Raw genomic sequence first — 22,070 nt, forward strand, 5'->3', positions numbered from 1 at the left:
ATCCCCACAAAGGAAATCTGCCACCTCAATTGCACAGCTTGTGCGCAAAGCTCACGTGATCGCACACTGGGCCGTGTGATCGGTTGCGACTATGACCCACTTATTGCCAGCTTTCGACGTCGGAAAATGGCCAAGCAGATCGAGACTGACATGAAAGAATGCTTCTGACAACACACCAATGGGGTGAAGGCGTTCAGTGGACAGCACAGTAGGTTTTTTGTGGCGCTGACAGAGCAGTACAGGCCTGGCCAGTAGAAGCGGCATGTACGCAGTCGTAAGTGCGCGAAACACTGAGGTCGCCTGCAGTAGGGGCGTCATGTAACTGCTCCAGGACTGGTATATGTAGGTGGTTTGGTACAACAAGTAAAAATTCTGGTCCTTCAGGGCGTAAGCTGCAACAGTAGAGAATGTTGTCCCGGAGCACGAACAGGCACAGCGTGGGCTCTGAATGTCTAGAATCGAGACGATGGATGAGGACACGTAAGGAGTCATCATGCCATTCAGTGCAGACGTCGTGCAGATCAGAAATGGCCAGGATGCAAGAGTCTGTGTCATGCGCGTCATATTCAGGGCGGTCGACAGGATGACGGGAGAAACAGTCAGCGACCTTGTACAAACAGCCTGACTTGTATAAAACAGCAAATGAACATTCTTGGAACCGTAGCGCGTCTACCCAATCATCCAGTGAGGAGAGCCAGCACAAAGTGTGATGATCGGTAACCACGGAAAATATGCGGCCATACAAGTAGAGGTGGAATTTGGCAACTTCCCATACTAATGCCAGGCACTCCCGTTCAGTAATTGAAAAATTTCTCTTGGCAGGTGACAGGAGGCAGCTGGTGTATACAATTGGGCATTCTGCGTTATGCTGCCATTGCACAAGTACAGCCTCAGTTCCATGGCCACTGGCATCCGTGTGAATTTCCGTGGTGGCAGATGGATCATAATGAGCCAGCAAAGGGGGAGCTGTGAGCAAGCGTAAGAAGGCGGAAAAGGCTTTGGTTTGAGCAAGGCCCCGTGTGAAAGCAACGTCCTTCTTAAGTAAGTCGGTGAGTGGGCGAGCGGTGTCAGCAAAATTCTTGATAAAATGACGGAAATACGAGCATAGCCCAACAAAGCTTCTTACGTCTGCGGCGGAAGACGGAACAGGAAAGTTCTGGACAGCGCGAATTTTGCCGGGGTCAGGTTGAACGCCAGCGGCACTGACGAGATGACCAACAACAGTAATGTGACATCATCCAAAGTAGCACTTGGATGAGTCTAATTGCAGGCCGGCACGTCGGAAAACAGCAAGAATAGCCGATAGATGCGTTAGATGACTCGTGAAAGTTGGTGAAAAGAGACGTGTCTTTTCCACATGTCTAGATAACAGGTCCACATGTCTAGATAACACAGACATGCGGGCCATTTATAGCCGCAAAGTAAGGAGTCCATCGTTCTTTCGAAGGTTGGCAGGGCATTACAAAAGCCGAACGGCATAACCTTGAATTGGTAGAGGCCACCCGGTGTTACAAGGGCAGTTTTCTCATGGTCCATGTCATCTACCGAGATTTGCCAATAGCCTGATCGGAGGTACATCGATGAAAAGTACTTGGCTCTGTGCAAGCAGTCCAAGGCATCAGCAATGCGGGGCGAGGGGTAGACATCCTTCTGTGTGATTTTGTTTAGGTGTCTGTAATCCACACAAAAGTGCCAGCTGCCGTTCTTCTTGACGAGGACATCAGGGGACACCCACAAACTGCAAGATGGCTCGATAACGTTTTTAGTCAACATCTTATTGATTTCTCATCATATCACTTGTCGTTCAGCATGTGAAACACGGTACAGCAGGTGGAGTATCAGATTGGCATCTCCGGTGTAAATACGATAAGTGACCGCTGATGTCTGGGCTAAAGGGCGACTGTCAAGGTAAAAAATGTCGCGGTAAGTTTCCAAGAGATGGCGGAGGTCAGAAACTTATGCCAGAAGAAGATCGGGTGCAATCATCTTACTAAGTTCATCTGTGAGAGTCAATAAATCGGAGGTTACTGTAGAGGCCAACGGAATTTCAGCATCAAGAGCCAATATCTCGCAATCGTTCATAAGCAAGATGTTGCCCAGAGACATGCCTCTGGGAAGAATTTGAGTCGAGCAGTTAAAGTTAAGGAGAGGAAGCAAAGTCTGATTGGCTGTAACACTGAGCACGGTATGGGGAACGGCCAAATTTATTTCAAGCTATATGTCAGCAGTGGAACATAGTACACAGACGCCGTCAGAAACAGATGGGAACGACAGTATAGTGACGTACGTAGGCAACAGGCGGATGTCTTCGGGCCAGCATAACTGTGGTTGTGTGACTGGTGGACTTTAGCAGCCGTGGGGCAGTTCAAGCTTAATGACACTAGACACACAATCAATGAGGGCTGAATGGGACGATAAAAGGTCTAAGCCGAGTATAATGTCATAAGGGCATTGTTCCAAAATACGCATTCGCCAGTGTCAGTAAGTGCTGGGACACTGACACCATCGACTAAAATGTCCATCAAGTTCTGTTTGGTCGGCAAAGCTTTGCGGTCGAGTGGTCAATGCAGCATCACCTGCGGGAGCTTCATCGCTTAGTTTTCTGGAGACTGGTATCGGGGCTGCAATGGGGATGGTTGGCTACAAGCCTGCGGCGATGGGGATGATGGTCGACGAGCTGGTGGCAAACGGGACTGGTGACGTCAGAATGACAATGAGGGACTCTTCCAAGGAGCAAGAGCGTCATTGTTTGGCTGTTGCAGTGCCAATGGAGGCTGGCAACAATGCTCATTCTGTTTGGGGCAATAACTGGTGAATGGTGGTTGCAGAGGGGAGAAGACAGTGTGGTTGTTACAATGGTGAGCAACATGACCAATACACAGGCAGGCAAAACAGATTGGCCGTTCGTCTGCGGTTGGCTACTCGGCTGTATTTCAGTAGCGTGCAGGATATTGTGGGCCAGTTGATAGTCCTAGAGAATGAGACAGCTTTGAACTGGCAGCAGCACATACAGAATGAACTCCAAGATTAGCGAGTTCTTCGTGGACTATTGCCTGCACAAATGGTGCTGTAGCGGCTCACCAGGATGGGAAAAAAAGGCTGCAGGGGCCCTGGCTCTAAGTTCTCGCTGCATCTGATGATGATGGTCACTGCACTCCTAGCCTGTCGTCACAAGAGGATGTTGCAGCTGTGTTCGGCAGACATGCAAACAGCATTGCAATGCGGTGGCTCTTGGCCTGCTGAAAGCATTGACACTCTTTTATGATGTCCTGTACTGCTTCGCAGTTTTTGCACATGAGCAGGTTGAAAGCATCATCAGTGATCTCCTTCAGTACATGCCCAAGCGTGTCTGACTCAGCCATATCACTGTCAGCCTTACGGCACAGAGCCAGCACGTCCTGGATGTAAGAGACATATGATTCTGTGGACATCTGGGTGTGGGTCGCTAGTTCTATTTTAGCGGTGCTCTTCCGCCAGTGGGATGGCTGAACAAGTCCCTGAGAGTCTGTTTACACGTGTGCCAGTCATTAAGCTCTTCCTCGTTGTTGTCATTCCACACCTTCGCCGTGCCTTGTATGTAGAAGACCAAGTTAGTCAACATAACCGTCAAATCCCATTTGTTGTGGGCACTTACACACTCATACGTGGCGATCCAGTCTTCCATGTCGAGGTGGTCGGTGCCACAGAACGTTCCTGGACATCACACGATGGACATCAATATTGAATAGGTTTCCAATTTTTGAAAGTAATCATCAGTACATGTGTAGTTTCCTTTTTTTCTGATTGCCAGAATCAAAGGCATGCTAGATTTTTTGTTTTTCTTTTAAATCGGGCTTGTGTTAGATCTCTACTTTGCGTAGAAGCTCTAATGTCATCCCTACCTAAATTTTCTACTAGGAACACAAAAAATGGGTGGGCATTCATGTTATGATTGTGTAGATACTGCCAAATGAAGCAGCTGCGTGTTGGGGTGCTTTTTCTGCCTGTTCTTTCATTCGTTTTGCCGGATAAATCATTCTTCAGTACTGCCGAGGTTGAATTAATGAAAGTCAACAGTAATATATTTAGTTTTCAGCTGAACCTACATCCTCTTTCTTCTAAACATTTCCTCCCATGCTCCAAATTCACTGTAGGCACTATCTTTTGATATTGCATATACAAAATTGTCATCTGTGTTGGCAATGGCGTTAGGTTCTTCAGTAAATCGCTTCATCTGAACATCTGTTACCCTGTTAAAGACAGATTATTGTCTGGTTTTCACCCATCAGTATTCGAAAGGTAAATGCAGCACAAGTACATTATAGGACGCACTGCTCGTAGCACATAAGGATGCCATGCACGTATGTCACGCATTGCTCAGGAGCCCTGCAAAACACACTTACGTTCACACTTGCACTCACTGGCACTCTGTAGCACTTGCTCATTCAAATCAGGTTGCTTCCTCTCCTTTCCAAGAAAATGGTTCTGAAATTGCCTGCACATTACAATTTCATACGAAACCAAAACCTCATTTGCGGCATCGACAATAGCCTATGAGTTTCCCGTATGGGTTTCCTTTGTAGCTACATGCTACATTTAGGGTGGATGACAACTTTTCTTTTTTCGTGTTTTTTCTCCACCTTGTAGGCTGCCACAGAACTGGATTGCCATTTCGTCCTGTTGTGCAGTAAATGTTGAAGCGCAACAAATTGCCAACTAGCCCGAGCCAACGTTTTGCTATGCTAGTGCATTCATGAGCAAGTATGCTCAACCTATTTTACTAGGTGACTAGATCTTGGCACGCTCATTATGTGACACCTGCGAAGCCTTTGCCTTACTACCATGGGGTTTAAGTGCACAGCTGCTGGAAATCTAGCTTTTCTTTTTTTGCAGGACGTGCTGGATCTGACACAGCAGAAGCAGTCACGTGCCATTGCCGTCACATCCCTCTCATTCCCCATAGGTGACTGCAACAACTTCATCGTAGGTAGTGAGGAAGGTGCCGTCTATACAGGTAATAATAACACCTGCTCTTTCCTGTATGGAATCGCTATGTGCTTTAACACCTAAAGGACAACTCCAGCTCTATATTTAGCTGAAATATATATCCACACAATTTGTATTGTAGTAAAACCTTGGTTTTTTTTTTTGTTTGTTTACTTATTTATTTGTTTGTTTATTTATTTATTTATTTATTTATTTATTTATTTATTTATTTGTGATACCCTCAAGGTACATAATTGTACATGGCAGAGGGGAGGGGCGAGAATACATTCGAAGAGTAAAAAATGCAGGATTAGTTCAAGGAATTTCCAAGGAACAAAATCAATATGAAAAAAGTAGTAATGCATTCATAACAAATAACAGAGACTTACATAACACGAAAATACAGAAAGAATACACTTTAGCAAGCAGACAATGTTCACGAATAAGTACTTAATTCGGATTTCACGGGACCAGAAAAAATGTTTGAATTAACCAAATGTTGAATTATCAAGGGTATCAAGAAAACAAACAAATGCTTACTACATCAACACACTTGTTCCTATTTTGCACAAAAGCAGTACGGAAGCTGCAATTCTCATCTCGTGACTGATTAGCTCTTGCAGCGATGAAGGTCTCACTACTTCCTTCACGTGGCTGTGGCACACGCCTTCATTGAGAGATGCTTTTCACTACCGTGTGCACATGCCAATTATATTTTTGCCAGTGAGCTGGTTGCCAACAAGATAATCTGTCCATGATGATGTAGCCGTTATTCATCCTCAACACCTTTGCAGCGAGCCAAACGAAACACCTGCCTGCCGCAAATGCTGCGGACGAAACTACAGCTGCAATCTACGTGATCATGGATGGCGACCTTGTCGTTCTAAAGGCATGCGGCCGGCTCAAACACTTAGTCAGAACGAAACTATTGTTTGCTTCAACAGCCGTGAATGAAACTGCGGTAGCTATCGATGCAGTCATGCATGGCAACTATGCAGCTTTAAAGGCATGTGGTCGATGCGCACACCGAGTCAAAACACCGCAGAAGAAACCGCGGTCACTATCGACACAATCGTGGAAGGTAACTACACCGTTATGAAGGCATGTCATCTAAAGAGCAGAATGCGGCATCATAACCCCTTCAAAACGGCACCCACCACCATTTCTTCTTTGAGAGTGATATATGTTACTGTCAGTGGAATTAGTGGGTTCTGCATGTGATAGCAAAGCATTCTAGTTGGGTGGAAGCGGAAACTACTGCAGCAGGCTGGCACTTTGCAAAGGACTTGGCATTACAGCTGCAGCATCGCCCACATGCGCACCACGAGCTGTGAAGCTACATTCTTTAACTTTGCTCCAAAAAGGTGCGAAGTGCAAAAGGTAGAACGCCATCGCAAGCCGTTATCAGCCTAAATGTAAACGAAGCATAGATGAACTATAAGCACCAACTCTTTGCAACTTTGTATGGCAACCCTGTCTGTCTGTTCTTACCGGCCGGAGACAAGGCGTCTACTGAGAAGAGGTAATGTTGGGTCGAAGCGCCACCACTCTGCGAGCGAGGCAACGAGCCATCAAGAATGCACCCTATTGTTCCCTCGTCAGGCAGAGCATACGTGTTGCCCCTCTAGCTCGGCCGTGCTCATGTAAACAAGAAAATGTGCGAGGCATGCGCGATGGAGAACAGTGTATAGCTGCCCGCCATGGCAGCTTCACCACAATACTCGCCCACCCCTCTCACATGGAAATGCTGGCGTGCACTCAGTTTCTCATTTCAGTACCAGCAAATCTCCAGGATCGTCACACGTGGCATTCACAGCCATCACCGCCAATCCTATTGCGATAAGCATCTTCACCTATCTGTTTCATAGTGCGTAGCGCTGTCAGAAGCGTAGCGCACACTATTAATAGGCGATAGCCGAAACATGTGCATAAAGTATGTGCATAAAGTGAGCCACAATATCAAGAAGGTTGCCGCCAAGCAGGGAGTAAGCGTTGTGTTTTCTGCCCCTTGTAAGCTTTTGGGTCTGTGCTCGCGCATTTCTCGAGGCAGGGCAAGGAACCACGTTTGCACAACGCAGCATGAAAACCGTTTTACGGCATGTGCTGCAGGGGTTGTCTATAAGTTCCCTCTCACATGCAAAAGATTTTACATAGGTCAAACTGGTCGATGTATTAATGACTGCCTGCGTGAGTACCACTCCTCCCTGGGGTCAGATAACGGTGCAAACTTGCCTCGCCATTGCAATGAGTGTGGTAGTTATCCTTTGTTTAGCAATGTGACGATTCTTGGTAGCGGCAAGGGCAAAGAAGAGCGAGAAATCTTGGAAGCGTACTACATCAGTTTATTAGGTGATGACTGCGTTAGTACAACCTCGGTGCGCTTACTTGAAAAATAATTTGAATTTCTAAGTCTGTCACGATAGAAGCGTTTCTTGTCTTTTCATGCTATGTGATTAGCGATGATGCAGTTGCGCATGCTCTGCTGGCCTTGCTGGGACTACACCGATTCTAATAAACCTCAGTTGATAGTCCAGTCGTTGTGGTGTGAACCTCTCCTCTTGTCCTTTGTGTTTTTGACTGGTTTTTTCGTTCAAGTAGTGCCATTGGTAGCGTACTCGCGCATTTAGTAGGCGATAATCCAAACGCGCCACCATTCTCTGCTGCAGGTGGTAGGATGTGGGCATTGCGTTTTGCTTCGGCGGCATCCAGCTTCACCCACTAGCTAGATTTCGTTTAGGTTTCCTGTCGCTCTTTAAAACACCATGCAATTGGAAAAAACAAAACCCGCCTGGGGCCGCTGGAGCACCACCAGCTTGACGCGCGGCAGCGTCTCATGCCGCAACGATCCGCACGACATTTCGCATTACGCAGATGTCAACAATAGTTGAGTCTGTCAAATTTTTTGCGTTCGATTCGTACATTTTCCTGGTTAGGGCCTTTTTTTCTTGTGTTTTCCAAAACGTATGAACGAGGTTATACTGTACTTCGTTGTATCCCGTGTCATTATAACGAGGTTCAAGTGTATTTACATATGGAAGAGTATACGAGGTCATTCTTACAGGAGGTAGGGAGACAGTATATTGAGGAATACTTGAGCGCCAAACAGCTGTCACTTGCTGTGTACCGTACAAAAAAAGAAACAGAGTGAGACTTAGAACATGGTCATGGCAGCTTCTTTCTTTTCCCCATAACCTGCAAATGTAAAACAAGAACAAAAAAGGTTTTTGCAGACTACACACATTGCCCGGAAGATTTGAAAATTATCTAATATTGATAAGCTGTGCTTGTTGTTTGTGTGTATATGTCTTGTTTGATGGCTGTAGCTGTTATTTATCACTGTACATGTAAAAAAAAATGCAGCATGTCGGCACGGCACCAAAGCAGGCATCCTGGAGGCATTTGAAGGCCATCAAGGTCCCGTGACAGCAGTGCATTCGCACGGCTGCCAGAGCCAAGTGGATTTGTCACACCTCTTTCTGACATCTTCCTTCGACTGGACTGTCAAGCTCTGGAGCCTGAAGGTCTGTTACCCTGCACCATCGTCCCCTATGTGGTTTTATACAGTCATTTGTCATAAAACAAAGAAAATGTCAAGTTTTGTTGGTCATGTTTTATTTAATCAGGAGCTCTTCTTGTGGGACAAAAACTAAGGCACAGCTTCTGGTACTATATTGCCTGTAGCAAAGCAAAATTTTGTTTATGATTACCAAATTGCACACAAAAAAAAATTGGAGGACGCTTAAGCTTCGCCTTCAAGAGTGGAACGCGATAGCGTTATCGCACTCCGTTCACACCGCCCACTCAAAACGATCTATGCGAGCCAAACGTCAGGATCGGCACGGACAGCCGGGCCGCGACGCGCCATGAAGGCGGATGCACTCATGGGATGAGTGGCGTGCCACGTGGCGTGGCAGCGCTGTACATTTCAAGGAGGGGGTCTTCTGTGTTTGCCGCAAGATGGCTCTGCGTGTGCGCAGAGTGCAGAAGAAATGTAGTGGAAACATACTTCGCTACTTTTGTAGCTGTGACTTCTGTAATTTACATGCTCATAATTACCGATGTGCACTGCAGTATAACTTTCTACGGCATGTTTCTAAGGCAACACTGCTTTCACTAGAGGCGCTTTTGACCCACTTTGAGCTATCGAACTCGTGGCTGAGTGGTAGCGTCTCCATCTCACACACCGGAGACCCTGGTTCGATCCCCACTCGGCCCATCTTGCAAGTTGTTTTTTATTTATGAATTGCCTTCCGGGATTTTTCGCTCACGGCCACGCCACCGACGCCGACGACACCGGCTTTTCTGCGACACGAGCTCCTTAACGCTGTCACGTTAAAATTGCAAAAGTACTGCTGCGTGATTTGGCTCCATTTATCTGTAGAGACAAATACAGGAGTCCCAGCTTCATTTGGATTAACATCAGATTATTGCATAAGGTGGAAAATTAGCTCTGCTTTTCACTTCGTATCATGCTTATTCAGATGAAAGTGTAATTTTTGCGTCGGTGTACTTTCAATCATTGTTCATACTTAAACACAAACTCCTCCACATAATTACTCATGTGAGCTCCTGATTCCAATAAATTATGAGAAGTATTGCTTGCGTGCAGCAGCTTAAAAATACGAGTGTAATATGTAAATGAATAGTTTGTATATGAATGGCTTGTGTATTGCTGGAAGTTCAATAGAGTAAATTAAAATGTGCAAAACTGCTGGCAGCTTCCTCTTCAGAAATCGGTTGCATGGTCTATGCATAATTAACTTTGCATTCCTTTGGAGTTTTATTGCAATTCTAGAATTAGTTTAGGCAGAACGTGTAATATTTTAATGATGTGGTGAAGGCAACATTCTTTCGGATGTTCAATGAGACTGACATTCAGACTTTGAAAGGCTGCATGCAGAATGTATACCTCGTAGTTCTGCAAATGGTGTACAGGCAGTTATATTGCAGCATTGAGGCTTTTTCCTTGGGCTTAATTGCAGGAGTCCAAGCCCATCTACTCATTTGAAGACAATGGGGACTATGTGTATGATGTCAGATGGTCTCCTGTGCACCCAGCACTGTTCGCATGCGTTGATGGCACAGGGCGGCTCGACCTGTGGAATCTCAACAACGACACAGAGGTGAGTATGCACAATCAATTGGTTCTACGATGAGATGGAACTGCCCTGAAGGAATAGACCGGAAAACCTTATGACATACAGTTTAACCTCATTATAGCAAAGTTGTACGTCTCATGGAAGTACCTTTGTTAAATCAGATCTTCATTATAAGCATATACTACAGTAGACTCCCGTTGACTCGGCTCCTCGTAATTTGATCTCGACCTAAAGTCTCACCCAGTGGCCATGCATTTATTTAAGCCCAAACTTCTGTTATTTAAATCCTAAAATTGGCCTTAGCCAAAGAAGTCAAACTTAAACTGTCAGCATGCACGTGCCTGGACCCTATGGTGATGCCAATAGTGACCCATTTCTGGCAGTGTCTGTCTTGGCCGAACTTAGGGGATAGTCAATGCAATGAACACACGTCATTTCCTGTCAAAAACTCATATTTTTTCTCTATCTTGTAAAGCTTTGCAAGCAGTAACGGTAGCTCACAATGTCTGATTACAGTTCTTACCGGATTCTAATGGCTTCCCCCCCCCCCCTCCCCTAAGAAAATCGGGTCGAAAACCATGGTCACAGCATTCCTGTGCTTTACCGCATAAAGCAGGAGACACACGGTTCGATTTGGTGTTTGATACAGCGTCAAACGCGCCCTAACGGCAGCCGGATTTGAGGTGTCTTGCCGTGCCGAAGCACCGGATCGGATGCCCGGCATGCAACAAACCGAGTAGGTTTTCATCGTCCAACGTGTCCGACGACCGCACCGTAGTTTGGGCGCAGCTAATAGAGAGTTTTAGCAGTGCCAAGTTACCGTACGGTAAGTGCGGTGATAACGAGCCAGCTGAGGACTGCGCATGCGTGCACTTTACCGTACGGAAAGACTTTCTGTATGGCATACTGATAGTAAGCAGTCGGTAAGGCTCGGCTCGCACCGTGTTTTACCAGCCAAGCCGCACCAAGCCAAAATAGTGAAAGACTGGCATCGGCCAGAGTCCACGTCGGGCATGTCCACGTCTTGTGTCCATTTTCCACCATGATGGAACTAAGGCACAAGTTAATTCTAATTCACCTTCTGTGGCGCGACAAAGTGGCAGCAAGTATGACAGCCCTTCTAATCGGAGTGTAAACTTTGGCTAAACTGAACTGAACTTGTGCCCGTACCCTTCGCAACAGATGAGGAATATGCTGGGGCCGAATAAAAAAAAGAAGAATATTAAAAAAAAAGAGCAAAGGTCATCAGGAGAAAAAATTAAAAGTGGCAAAAAAAAAATACTTTCGGGTTGGTGGCACTATCTAGTGATGCATATTTTACTTAGAGGGGACGCAGAGTTCTTATTGCAGTAACTAACTATATTCTACTTATCTGCTGGTGTAGAATGTCGGCAGCAATGCAATTTATGACACACAATCCCTTTTTCATATATTGCTTAGACAAGAACAGCTATGTAACTAAGAAAGGTTTCATGTGTTGTAGGACAAACTGTCACAAGATGTCATTACTGGCCTTGTGACTGGCACCTACATTTGCCGTAACCGGGCATTTCCATGAAGAATGTGTGCATGGACAAGCTAAAGCTTTATAGTATTCGCCAAAATGAATATTTACTGCTCAGCACATAGTTATTGCATTTTGCAAAGCCTCAATATTAGCCACTATCATCATTATCACATTACCGTACACATTGAGCTGCAGACGCAGCTAAGATGTCTGCGGTCATCGCAGTAGGTTAGTGCGTAAAGTTGATACTGTACCGTACATTGCACTTATTGTATGGTAATACGGCACTGCTAAAACTCTCTAATGACAGCACGGTTTGCATGTGATGTTCTCTGACGTCGCCGCCACAGGGGCTGCCAGTAAGCTCCTGGCAAGATGGGAAGCCCTCGATGTGAGGGCATTTCGCAGGCAGGCAGCACGCATCTACTGTCTGAACAAGGCTGCTCGCTTGGCTTACACACTTGCCCTTCGCATCAACTGCGTCGAGTAAACCAATTGCATTTAATTACGGGCCACCTAAGTGTAGCGTGTTAATCGTGCTGGCAAAAATAAGTGCTCTTTGACGAGCTCAGGCTAGATCGAAAGTGCCGTCAGCCGAGCTAGGCCTACTGGCCTTATCACTGGCTGTCAGTGGAGCCGTCAGTGGACAGTGCGCCGTTGGGAAGTGTTTTGTCACTAACAGAGGCATAATTTTATTGAAAGTATTTGCATAAAGCAAAGCAGTGTTATGCAAAGTTGTTGATATTGTATTTCTCGGTGCGGATATATGAAGTTTTCTGAGTATACAAGCTGGGGCGCTGGATCTGTTTGGAGCTTATGCAGCGCTCGCTCGATTGGGTGCACGTACCGTGTACCCCGAATCGCCGTATGCCGCATGTCATAGAGTTGCTGTATATGCTTCCTACAGAAGCAGAGTTGCACGTAGGTCCGCCATCTTGCCCGCCGACGCATCCATGTTAAGCATGAAAGCCTCTCCTCTTGAATGCAGGAAGTAGCACGGCTTAGCAGCCGAATGTGCTTGCTTGTACATTTCGCATCATAGGCGGCAAGAAGGCTTTCACATCAAAGAAAAAAGGGAAACTCAGAGAACCAATTTAGATAAAATTGATGCTATAAGTTCATTGCGAGTCGCTATCAGCAGGAACTTTTTTTTTAATATACGAAAACTCGAACAGACCCTATTCCAGATACAGTAAGTTCTAAAAATTGCTCATTACACGTAAAAATTGCTCATTACACGTTGTCTTGACACATTGCTTTGAAGGATAAAATAAGTAACTTGAGCAAACAACAATTGCGGATAAAGGGCTACAAGTTATCTGTGCTTCATGCTTTATAAATAATGCAAGCTAACTAGAATTTTGCACAGATCAAGGTAGGTCTTGGGTAATAGAAGCTAGATACGGCTTCAAATTTTACACTTCACAGTTCAGTGGACTATGACAGACTGTATAGACTGTATTATGCTGCCCTATTATGGACAGCTTTTTGGCCGGCTAACCAGCTAACCAGCTGTTGCGTAGCACGAGAGGAGCCATACATGTCTTAAATGTTATCGCCTATTCTCATAAAAAATATTGCTACTGAGATTTATACTTACTCTATATCATCACATTTCGTGTGTGACACGAATAGGTTTGTGCATTATGGAACGGACCGTTACGCTGGAATAAATAACAAGTCACATTGAATAGCCGGCGCACTCCACTCGTAGTACCGATTTTTATGTGCGACAATAATTTTGCTTTGAGTGTCACTTGTTTTTCTGGGCTCGTGTTTGTCAAGAGAGACAGTTTATCAGGGTGTCTACCAACCGGGAAAACCAGGAATTCTCAGGGATTTTGAGTAGTCTGGAAAAACTCGGGGATAACTCAGGGAATTTGTGCTTCTATCAGGGAAAATTGGCTGTAAATTTATTGAAAGGGAACGCAAAGTCACGGTAATGCTGGCCCGAGTAACAGAGAGGAATCGTAACGAATGGTCTTTGACATCGCGTCATCGGCTGGAGGAGTAGTCAGAGTACAGTCAACGAGCGGTTTTCCGGAGACCAGATAATTCGGACGGCTTCGCAGCATGAGTATGTACCCCATAGGGTCAATGTATAAGAACGCTGAAATTTCGCACGCAAGAACCCTTCGCTGTCCGATTTTCCAGACTTTTTGCTGTGACTGCAGGTCCGAAACGGCATTAATAAAAGCCACAACCGCCGCCATTTTCATAACCTCGCCGCCTCGAACTGGCACACTCGCACGCAGATCCGCTGGCAGCCTTAGCCACCACCGCAGCAATGCTAGGCCTAGCTTAAGCTTCTTGCCATTCTGTACCGTGCTTTTCATTGAAAGAATTCGCTGCTGTCAGCAATGGCACCGACACCGCCTTTGTGGTCATCGCGACTGGCTTCGAAGTTCGAAAGCACGGCACGTTGCAGAATGCCGGTTCCTGATAGTAATCTTGACGCTGCACCATAGGGCAACATAAAGATTGTCCATCCAAATAGCAGTAAACAACACACCAACACGATACATCCAACACTGGCGTGGCAGAGACTGCAGAGGCAGAGGCTCGCGAAGGCGGTAGCGCAGTAGGTGGCAGTGCAGGCACAGCCATGAAGTTGGATTTGGCGAATAGGGGCGCAAGTGGCGCGTTCAATCAGACGCACAACTCTGCTCCCCAAGGGGAGCATATACAGCAACTCTAGCATGCCAGAGCATGCAGCACCACACGTTAGATTGGACGCCGAATCATACCATGCGTCTCCTACAGTGCCTCCTTTATTTTTTCCTGTGCCTGCCGCGTGAGCACCGCGGTGTCCACCATGCCCTCAACTGTTACTCTCTCAGTTTTGCTCCAAGGTGCTGCTTGGCAGCTCCAACCTTGTTACCCGCTTGCAAATGACATTCTCCCTCGCCCGCACGCAGGCGGTTTGCGGACATTTTGCGCTGTGCTTGTTATGTCGTCTGCAAGCCAGAGCTACAAAAGTTATTAGGTGTTGTTGCAATGGGACAATAAAATAAGTAATCTCTGCATGCATTAAAAAATAAAGGTGAAATAATTTTTATTGTGCCTCTTACCGGGGCCATAATTCCTGGCTCTATCAGCTTGCAGACGACACTTTAACTCACAGGTTTCTGGCAGCGATAGACAAAGGGTCGTCTGTTTGTTGCAACGGTGATGTTCCTGTGATGCTTTATACGTCAGTATGCGCTGTTGTTGTGTGCCATTTTGTATGTTGAGCCAGCGAAAGAAAGACCCTCAAGTGTCCTTTCACGATATACCTGTGCACAAAGAGCTACGGGAACAATGGCTGCAAGTTATCACAAGAAAGAACTGGGAGCCGAGTTAGAATTAAAATTATTTGGTGGTATGCAGCCTTCACTTTTTGGAAAGCGACTTTCACCAGGACACGAAAAGACGCATGCTCAAGCGAGGTGTTGTGCTCAGTATTTTTTCTCACTATCGATCCTACATGAAGAAGGAGCATCGTAAGGTAAAGAGTTCTAGCGTTACACAGAAAAGAAAGCGGAATTCCTCTATGGCCACACCAGCTAACCTGCCTGCACCTGCTGAAGAATTGTATTCATGCGCTGCATCGTCGTCAGACATACTCGAAGTTGGCGTGAACATGCCCGCTTAAGTTCCTCAGCCCAGCTGGCCCAGTCATCAGGTCCCATGGGAAAGTACAGTAGAACCTTGTTCATAACTTTTTTTTTTAATCGAGAGAAAAGGTACTAGCTGGGAAAACGTACGATCCGAAGAAATAAAAAATTTTTACAAGCTCAGCTATTGACATCTTACGTAATGCTAAGCGTCGCGCAGATCGCTGCGGCACAAGACACCGACGCGGGTCGAGCTGGTGGTGGTCCGGCAACCCGAGACACTTTTTGTTGTTTCCCTGTCGTGTGGTCTTTTAAGAGGGCGACGGGAAACCAAGACGAAATCGAGCTGGTGGGTGACGCCGGATGCTGTTGAGGCGAAACGGGATGCGCACATCGTGCCGCCAGCAGCAGGGAAAGGCAGCGCGTTTGGATTATCACCTACTAAAAGCATGCTGTATGTTACCAATGGCACTACGCACCACGCGCTGTAAAACAGATAGATGAGGATGCTTATAGCAATAGGTTTCATGGCGATAGCTCTGAATGCGGCATACGATAACCTGGGTAGAGATTTTCTGGTACCGGACTAAACTTCACGTGCCGTCATTCTCACGTGAGACTCGATCGTGTGCGCCTCACGCCTTTTCTTGTTCACATGAGATCTAGCGGCTGGAAAACATATACAATCGCAGTCTGCAGCAGGGAACGACGGCACGTTTCGGCTATCGCCTATTAAAAGTTTGCGCTACACTTCCGACGGCACTACGTACTGTGAAACAGATAGACGAAGATGCTTATCGCAATAGGATTGGCAGTGATAGCTGTGAATGCCACGTGTGACGATCCCGGAGATTTGCTGGTACCGAAATGAGAAACTGAGTGCGCGCCAGCATTTTCATGTGAGAGGGGTGGGTGAGTATTGTGGTGAAGCCGCCATGGCGGGCAGCTATGCACTTCTCCATCGCGCTCGTCTAGCGCATTTTCTTGTTTACATGGGATCTGGCAGCCAGAAAACGTATCATACAATCGCAGTTTGGCGATGTACTGGTGCCGAAAAATCGTGTTTTCCAGGAACGTATGAACCGGTAAAAAAAAATAAGTGTAAACCTAGTGATTGATTTTTTGTGTTCTCGATCGCGAACATTGGCACTGGGAACACGTACATAATGGGAACATATCAACGAGGTTCTACTGTATATCTGCAATCCACAGCGATGACATGCCTGATACTGCTCCTTTGGCATGAACAAGCGGGAAATGCAGGAACTTAATTTTTCCAACCGATGTGCAGTCTGTAAACGGGGCAGGCGCTCGTGCCTTGAGATCTGTTGGCGCTCAAGCTGAATGGAAAAGCTCTGCATCAGCCTTCCTAGAATGAAAGAAGTGGCGTGAAAAAGAAAAGACCTGGAAGGCGCAGATTGAGAGGCTGCAGGCAACCGTCAGCGCTTACAAAAAGGAGCTACAGTGCCTAAAGGAAGAGCTCAATGTCAACCAATTCCTTCAAGTCGCCACAGACTCAAACCATGACAATACGAAAGCCAGATCAATTACGGATCAGGTGCTGAACTACAAGGCAAAAGAAAAAAAGAAAGTTGTCCTAAACCATTATACGGCAGCGCATAATTTTGCACAACCTTTCCACGAAGTCATATGAATAGCTCATGACAGAGCTAACCACACTTCCATGCAGAACGACACTTCAAAAATGCCTAAGAAATACTGCAGGTGAAGTAGGTCTCAGGTGATCTTGTGGAAAGAAGGCTGAGCACCGAGATGGAATGCCTCGGGTCAGAACAAGCCAGAATCTGCAGCCTTGTTATAGATGAAATGCGGATTAAGCAGAGGCTCGAGTACAACAGGCAGAGAGATATTTTCCTGGAAGATGTTCACATGGGAGCTGACCAGATGTACGTCTGGCCAGTCTCTGAAAGGAAGGAACTGGCTCACTCTTGTGCTTTTGCCCTTGCAAAACATGAAACGGGGAAAAGCAGTAGGAGAAGATGGACTACCACTCGATTTAATCAAAGATGAAAGATACATAATGCTAGAAAAACTTGTGGCCCTTTATACGAACTGTCTATTGACCTCAAGGGTGCCAGCGAAATAGAAGAATGCCAACATTGTACTAATCCACAAAAAGGGAGATGTTAAAGAATTTAAATATTATAGGCCCATTAGCTTACTTCCAGTATTATAAAAAGTATTCACCAAGATAACATCCAATAAAATAAGGGCAACAGTGGACTTTAGTCAACCAAGGGAACAGGCAGGTTTCAGGAAGGGATACTCTACAATGGATCACATCCATGTCATCAATCAGGTAATCAAGAAATCTGCAGAGTACAATCAGCCTCTCCATATGGCTTTCATAGATTACAAAGAGGCATTTGATTCAGTAGAGATACTGCATTCACAGAGGCATTACGTAATCAAGGAGTACAGGACGCTTACATAAATATTTTGAAAAGTATCTACAGAGATTCCACAGCTACAATTTTCCACAAGAAAAGTAGGAAGCTACCTATAAAGAAAGGGATCAGACAAGGAGACACAATCTCTCCAATGCTATTCACTGCATGCTTGGAAGAAGTATTGAAGATATTAAACTGCGAAGGCTTAGGAATAAGGATCAATGGCAAATGTCTCGGGTACCTTCGATTTGCAGATGACATTGTTCTGTTCAGCAGCACTGGGAACGGGTTGTAACAAATGATTGAGGACCTTAACAGAGAGAGTATAAGAGTGTGGTTGAAAATTAATGTGCAGAAGGACAAAGATAATCATCAAAAGCCGGGCAAGGGAACAAAAGTTCAGGATCGCCAGCCAGCCTGTAGAGTCTGTCAAGGAGTACATTTACCTAGGTCAGTTACTCACAGGGGACCCTGATCATGAGAAGGAAATTTACAGAAGCACAAAAGTAGGTTGGAGCGCATTCGGCAGACATTGTCAGATCCTGACTGGAAGCTTACCATTGCTATTGAAAAGAAAGGTGTACAATCAATGCATTCTACCAGTGCTGACATATGGGGCAGAAACTTGGAGACTGACAAAGAAGCTCGAAAACAAGCTTAAGGACTGCACAGAGAGCGATGGAACGAAGAATGTTAGGCATAGCATTGAGAGACGGGAAGACAGTGGTGTGGATCAGAGAGCAAGCAGCGATAGCCGATATTCGAATTGAGATTAAGAGAAAGAAATGGGAGCAGGGCAGGTCATGTAATGCATAGGTTAGATAACCGGTGGGCCATTATGGTAACAGAATGGGTGCCAAGAGAAGGGAAGTGCAGTCAAGGATGTCAGAAGACTAGGTGGGGTGATGAAATTGAGAAATTCACAGGCACTATAGTCGGGTACAATTTTAGATAAAGGGGGCATTTACTCGTCCAAGGCGGATGCACACGAACCAATGGGTGCGCACTCTCGACTGACGTCATGAGCCGGACGGCCGGTCACACCGACGGCGAAGATGGCCGCCCGCACTTCAAACTGGGCAAAGTGGCGTCAGCTGTCTGCGTCAGCCCCTCGTAAGAGTGAATTCCTGAACTGTTTGTGATGGTCTATGATGCCGGAAATATTACTGCGAGCTTACGATGCACCATTTGTGCCGCATGCATTTATTCTAAGCCGTGATCCGGTGAAGAAATATTGCAGCGAGCATTGCTGACACTGCGCTACGCTTTGCCTGAAAACAGGATCTCACGGCGACACACACTGCTACAAACAAACATCCTAACATCCTGCGTGTTTGTTTCATGTTGTTTTGTTTTGCTTCAGAGTGAAGTTTGCTGTTTTGCTTTCTCACTTCTGTGATTTCAATTCATTCTTAACTCAGGCACTCACTATGAGCAGAGCAGCACTTTAGGTGCTCCGAATAACAAGACAGGTAGATTTTTGAACGCTTTTTTCTGCAGTGTGCTCTCATACAGTAATATGGAGGACTCGCAAACACAAAAGAATGTTTTTAAAAATGTGATACAATAAAGAAGAATGCACAGGTTGGCAACAGCTGCAGCACACTGCAGCCGCTGCCATGGGGAGAAGGTAATAGCATAGTGCCACCATACGGTCAGTTGGAACAACAAAGCGACAACGGGACACCAATGAAAATGGGTGCGACGCAACAGGCACAAAAAAAAAAAAGAAAAAATAGAGAGGAGGCGCTGGTCTCCTGCTTCGCACGGCTGCACTGTGTAGAAGCTGACTTTAAAACTGTGCGGTAAAGCGGACTTAAGAAAAACGAGCCACCACTGTATAACACACATTAGACCGTTGCCCATGTTTCTTGCTGAAAAAATCAGGTGTGCGTTAGGTTTCTACTTTGTACCCATAGAAAGTGGCTGCACATTTGATTCGGGGATGTGTTAGAATCGGGCAAACACTGCCAAATGTATCAGCGGTGTGTTTTGAATGTTTTTCTGCTTCTTATTTAATTCGACCTGCTGGATAATTTCATCAGCTTCATTGGTCCCCTAAGCGTCGAATTAACCCACGTCAACTGTATTCCTTGCGCACTAATACTGGTGAGAAACATTTAAGCCCTACTCTGTTATATACAATAATTCAATGTATTTTCAGTTCAGCTTCTCATGGCTTGGCAGGGGAACTTCTGTGGAAAAGGGCAAACTTGAATTTTTCAGCAGCAGCAATTTTTCCAGCTAGTTTGACTCATTCCACATGCTGCCTGTAGCCAATTTAAGCTGAAACAAGTATACTCACTGTGCCAGAGCAGTGAAGGTTATACAGTAGGCATTCGTTGGTACGATCGTACAATCTCCAGGCGCCAACATTTGCGATCAAGAAAACAACAAAATTAACCAATACAGTTATGCTTCTTTTAAAAGCAAAGCTTTCTTTTGCGAACCTCTCTAGGTTTTCGTGACCATTGGTGTTGCACGGCTGTTCTCTTGCCAAATAGGCCAGCCAATCACGGTGGAGGACGCATGCGAAGTCACCGCTGCTGGGTACCTTGCTCAACCACTAGATAGCGCTCGCCTCTGTGCATCTGCGGCAGTGGCTGCAGAGGCCATGTGGGGGGAAAGAAAAAAATAAAGAACCAGAAAAATGTCAAGACACCCCGTGATCTATTGCAAGTGTGTGTTTTGTTTACAAGGCATTGCATTAGCCTCTTTACAATGTCTGAATAAATCCATTCATGTCACTTTGTGTGGACATTCAATAACACCAACTTGTACTTCAATTCTATGCACTCTCATAAAGCTTCGCTGTATGTATATCCCAACTCATTGGATTTGCTGCTTTTCTAACTGGTTGATTCGTTCCTGAAAAATATGATCTTTCGACACCAACATTTAGTGTGTCGCCCAACAGCAATCATATGATACATTTTCTGGCTGCTAGATCCTATATAAACAAGGAAAGGTACTATATGTGTACAATCGAAAACAGTAGCCACCTGCTACAGCAGCTTCACTGCAGTACTTGCCTGCCTGTGTCACTTGAAAACTCGTGCACACTTTTTCCTATTCTGGTACCAAGAGATCTCTTTGTGGGTCATCACACTCCGCAATCACAGCTATTGCTGCCAACCCTATTGCAATAAGCCATCTTCACCTATCTGTTCCACAGTGCATTTGGCGTAGTGGCATTGTTAGTGTACTGCACACTTTTAGTAGGCTATAACTCAAACGTGCTACCGTTCCCTGCCGCAGGTGGGGTGAAGTTACTGTCATTTTCCGTTTTGCTCTGCAGCATTGTGCTTTGGTGTCGCCCACCAGCTTGATTTCATTTCGATATGCAATGCAATGTGCAATAGGACAATGACAATGCATGTTTCATGCCGCAACTATTCGCGCCGAGTGGGTGCATGAGAAATTTCTGCCAAAATGTTCCACTCAAGCAAGCTTCTAACCCAAATTTAATTAGAGGAGCGCAAACATAAGCTTGTCGAAGCAGCCAACAGGACGACGCACATCTCAGGCCACCCGAGCCCCATGAGCTCGGCACAAGTCAGCGTCTCGTGTTGCAAGAATTAGTGCAACGCTTAGTGTTACGTCAGTAAAGTGGAAAGTTGGGCTAGTTGGTGAGTAATAATCATACCTTGCTGGTGAAGCAGCGCACTGACACGGACACAGTGAATGCGCTGCTTCACCAGCAAGGTATGATGATTAGTGTTACGTAGATGTCAACTACAGTTGGAGTCTGCCAAATTTTTGTGTGGCTAAGGATCGTATGTTTTTCCAGTTAGTACGTTTCTTTCCAAAATGTATGACCGAGGTTCTACTACATACCATTGTTATCATGGCAGCAGCTGCTGTGATGGGTTTTGTTTTCCAGGCAGTGCTGTGCCAATTGATAATGGAAGTGGTTTATGAAGTGAATGCTACAGTTTGTGCTTATACATGGATTGAGCAGCCAGGACCTATGGAGCAAGCGTCCTTGCAGCACTCAGTATGATTAACATCCATACTGCGGAATTTAAAAAATGGCAGACAGAAGCAGTATAGATACACTACGGGCACTTTAATGTGACTCAGCAATAGTTGGCGGTGGCACTTTGCTTGTGCGAATGAGGAACCCTTTTGTGCACAGGGCTGGTAGCACTTGCAAGCTTTGGGTGCTCTACTATTCTTGTTCTTGCCCAACAGCTCCCCACAGTGAGTGAAGTGGTGGATGGAAGCCCTGCGCTGAACAGGGTTATCTGGACACCTTCAGGACACCAGGTGGCAGTGGGTGACGACGCTGGGAAAGTGTGGGTCTACGACGTTGGGGAGGTGAGCTTTCCCCACAAGTTTTTCCATTGCTTCATGTTCTGCCAGCTTGTCATCACTGCCTGCACCTTTTTGAGTCTTTACATGTGTTAAAGGGACACTAAAGGTTACTATTAAGTGAATGTGGACTGTTGAAATACCATCCTAGAAACCTCGAAACGCTTGTATCGTGCCA

At 45.8% G+C, this 22,070-nt stretch overlaps 1 protein-coding gene across 40 annotated transcripts in view; it reads left to right on the forward strand.

Annotated features, from left to right (window-relative positions):
- Positions 1-22,070, forward strand: part of LOC142582290 (cytoplasmic dynein 1 intermediate chain 1-like) — a 102,764-nt gene that overhangs the window by 69,773 nt on the left and 10,921 nt on the right. For all 40 annotated transcript variants that reach the window (XM_075691800.1, XM_075691803.1, XM_075691804.1 and 37 more), the window contains 4 exons: positions 4,873-4,993; positions 8,326-8,486; positions 9,948-10,088; positions 21,773-21,898. In XM_075691800.1, the coding sequence (XP_075547915.1) occupies positions 4,873-4,993; positions 8,326-8,486; positions 9,948-10,088; positions 21,773-21,898 (549 nt within the window). The remainder of the gene's footprint in view (positions 1-4,872; positions 4,994-8,325; positions 8,487-9,947; positions 10,089-21,772; positions 21,899-22,070) is intronic.

The sequence above is a fragment of the Dermacentor variabilis genome, chromosome 5, assembly GCF_050947875.1.
Source record: "Dermacentor variabilis isolate Ectoservices chromosome 5, ASM5094787v1, whole genome shotgun sequence".
In the NCBI taxonomy this organism is placed as follows: Eukaryota; Metazoa; Arthropoda; class Arachnida; order Ixodida; family Ixodidae; genus Dermacentor; species Dermacentor variabilis.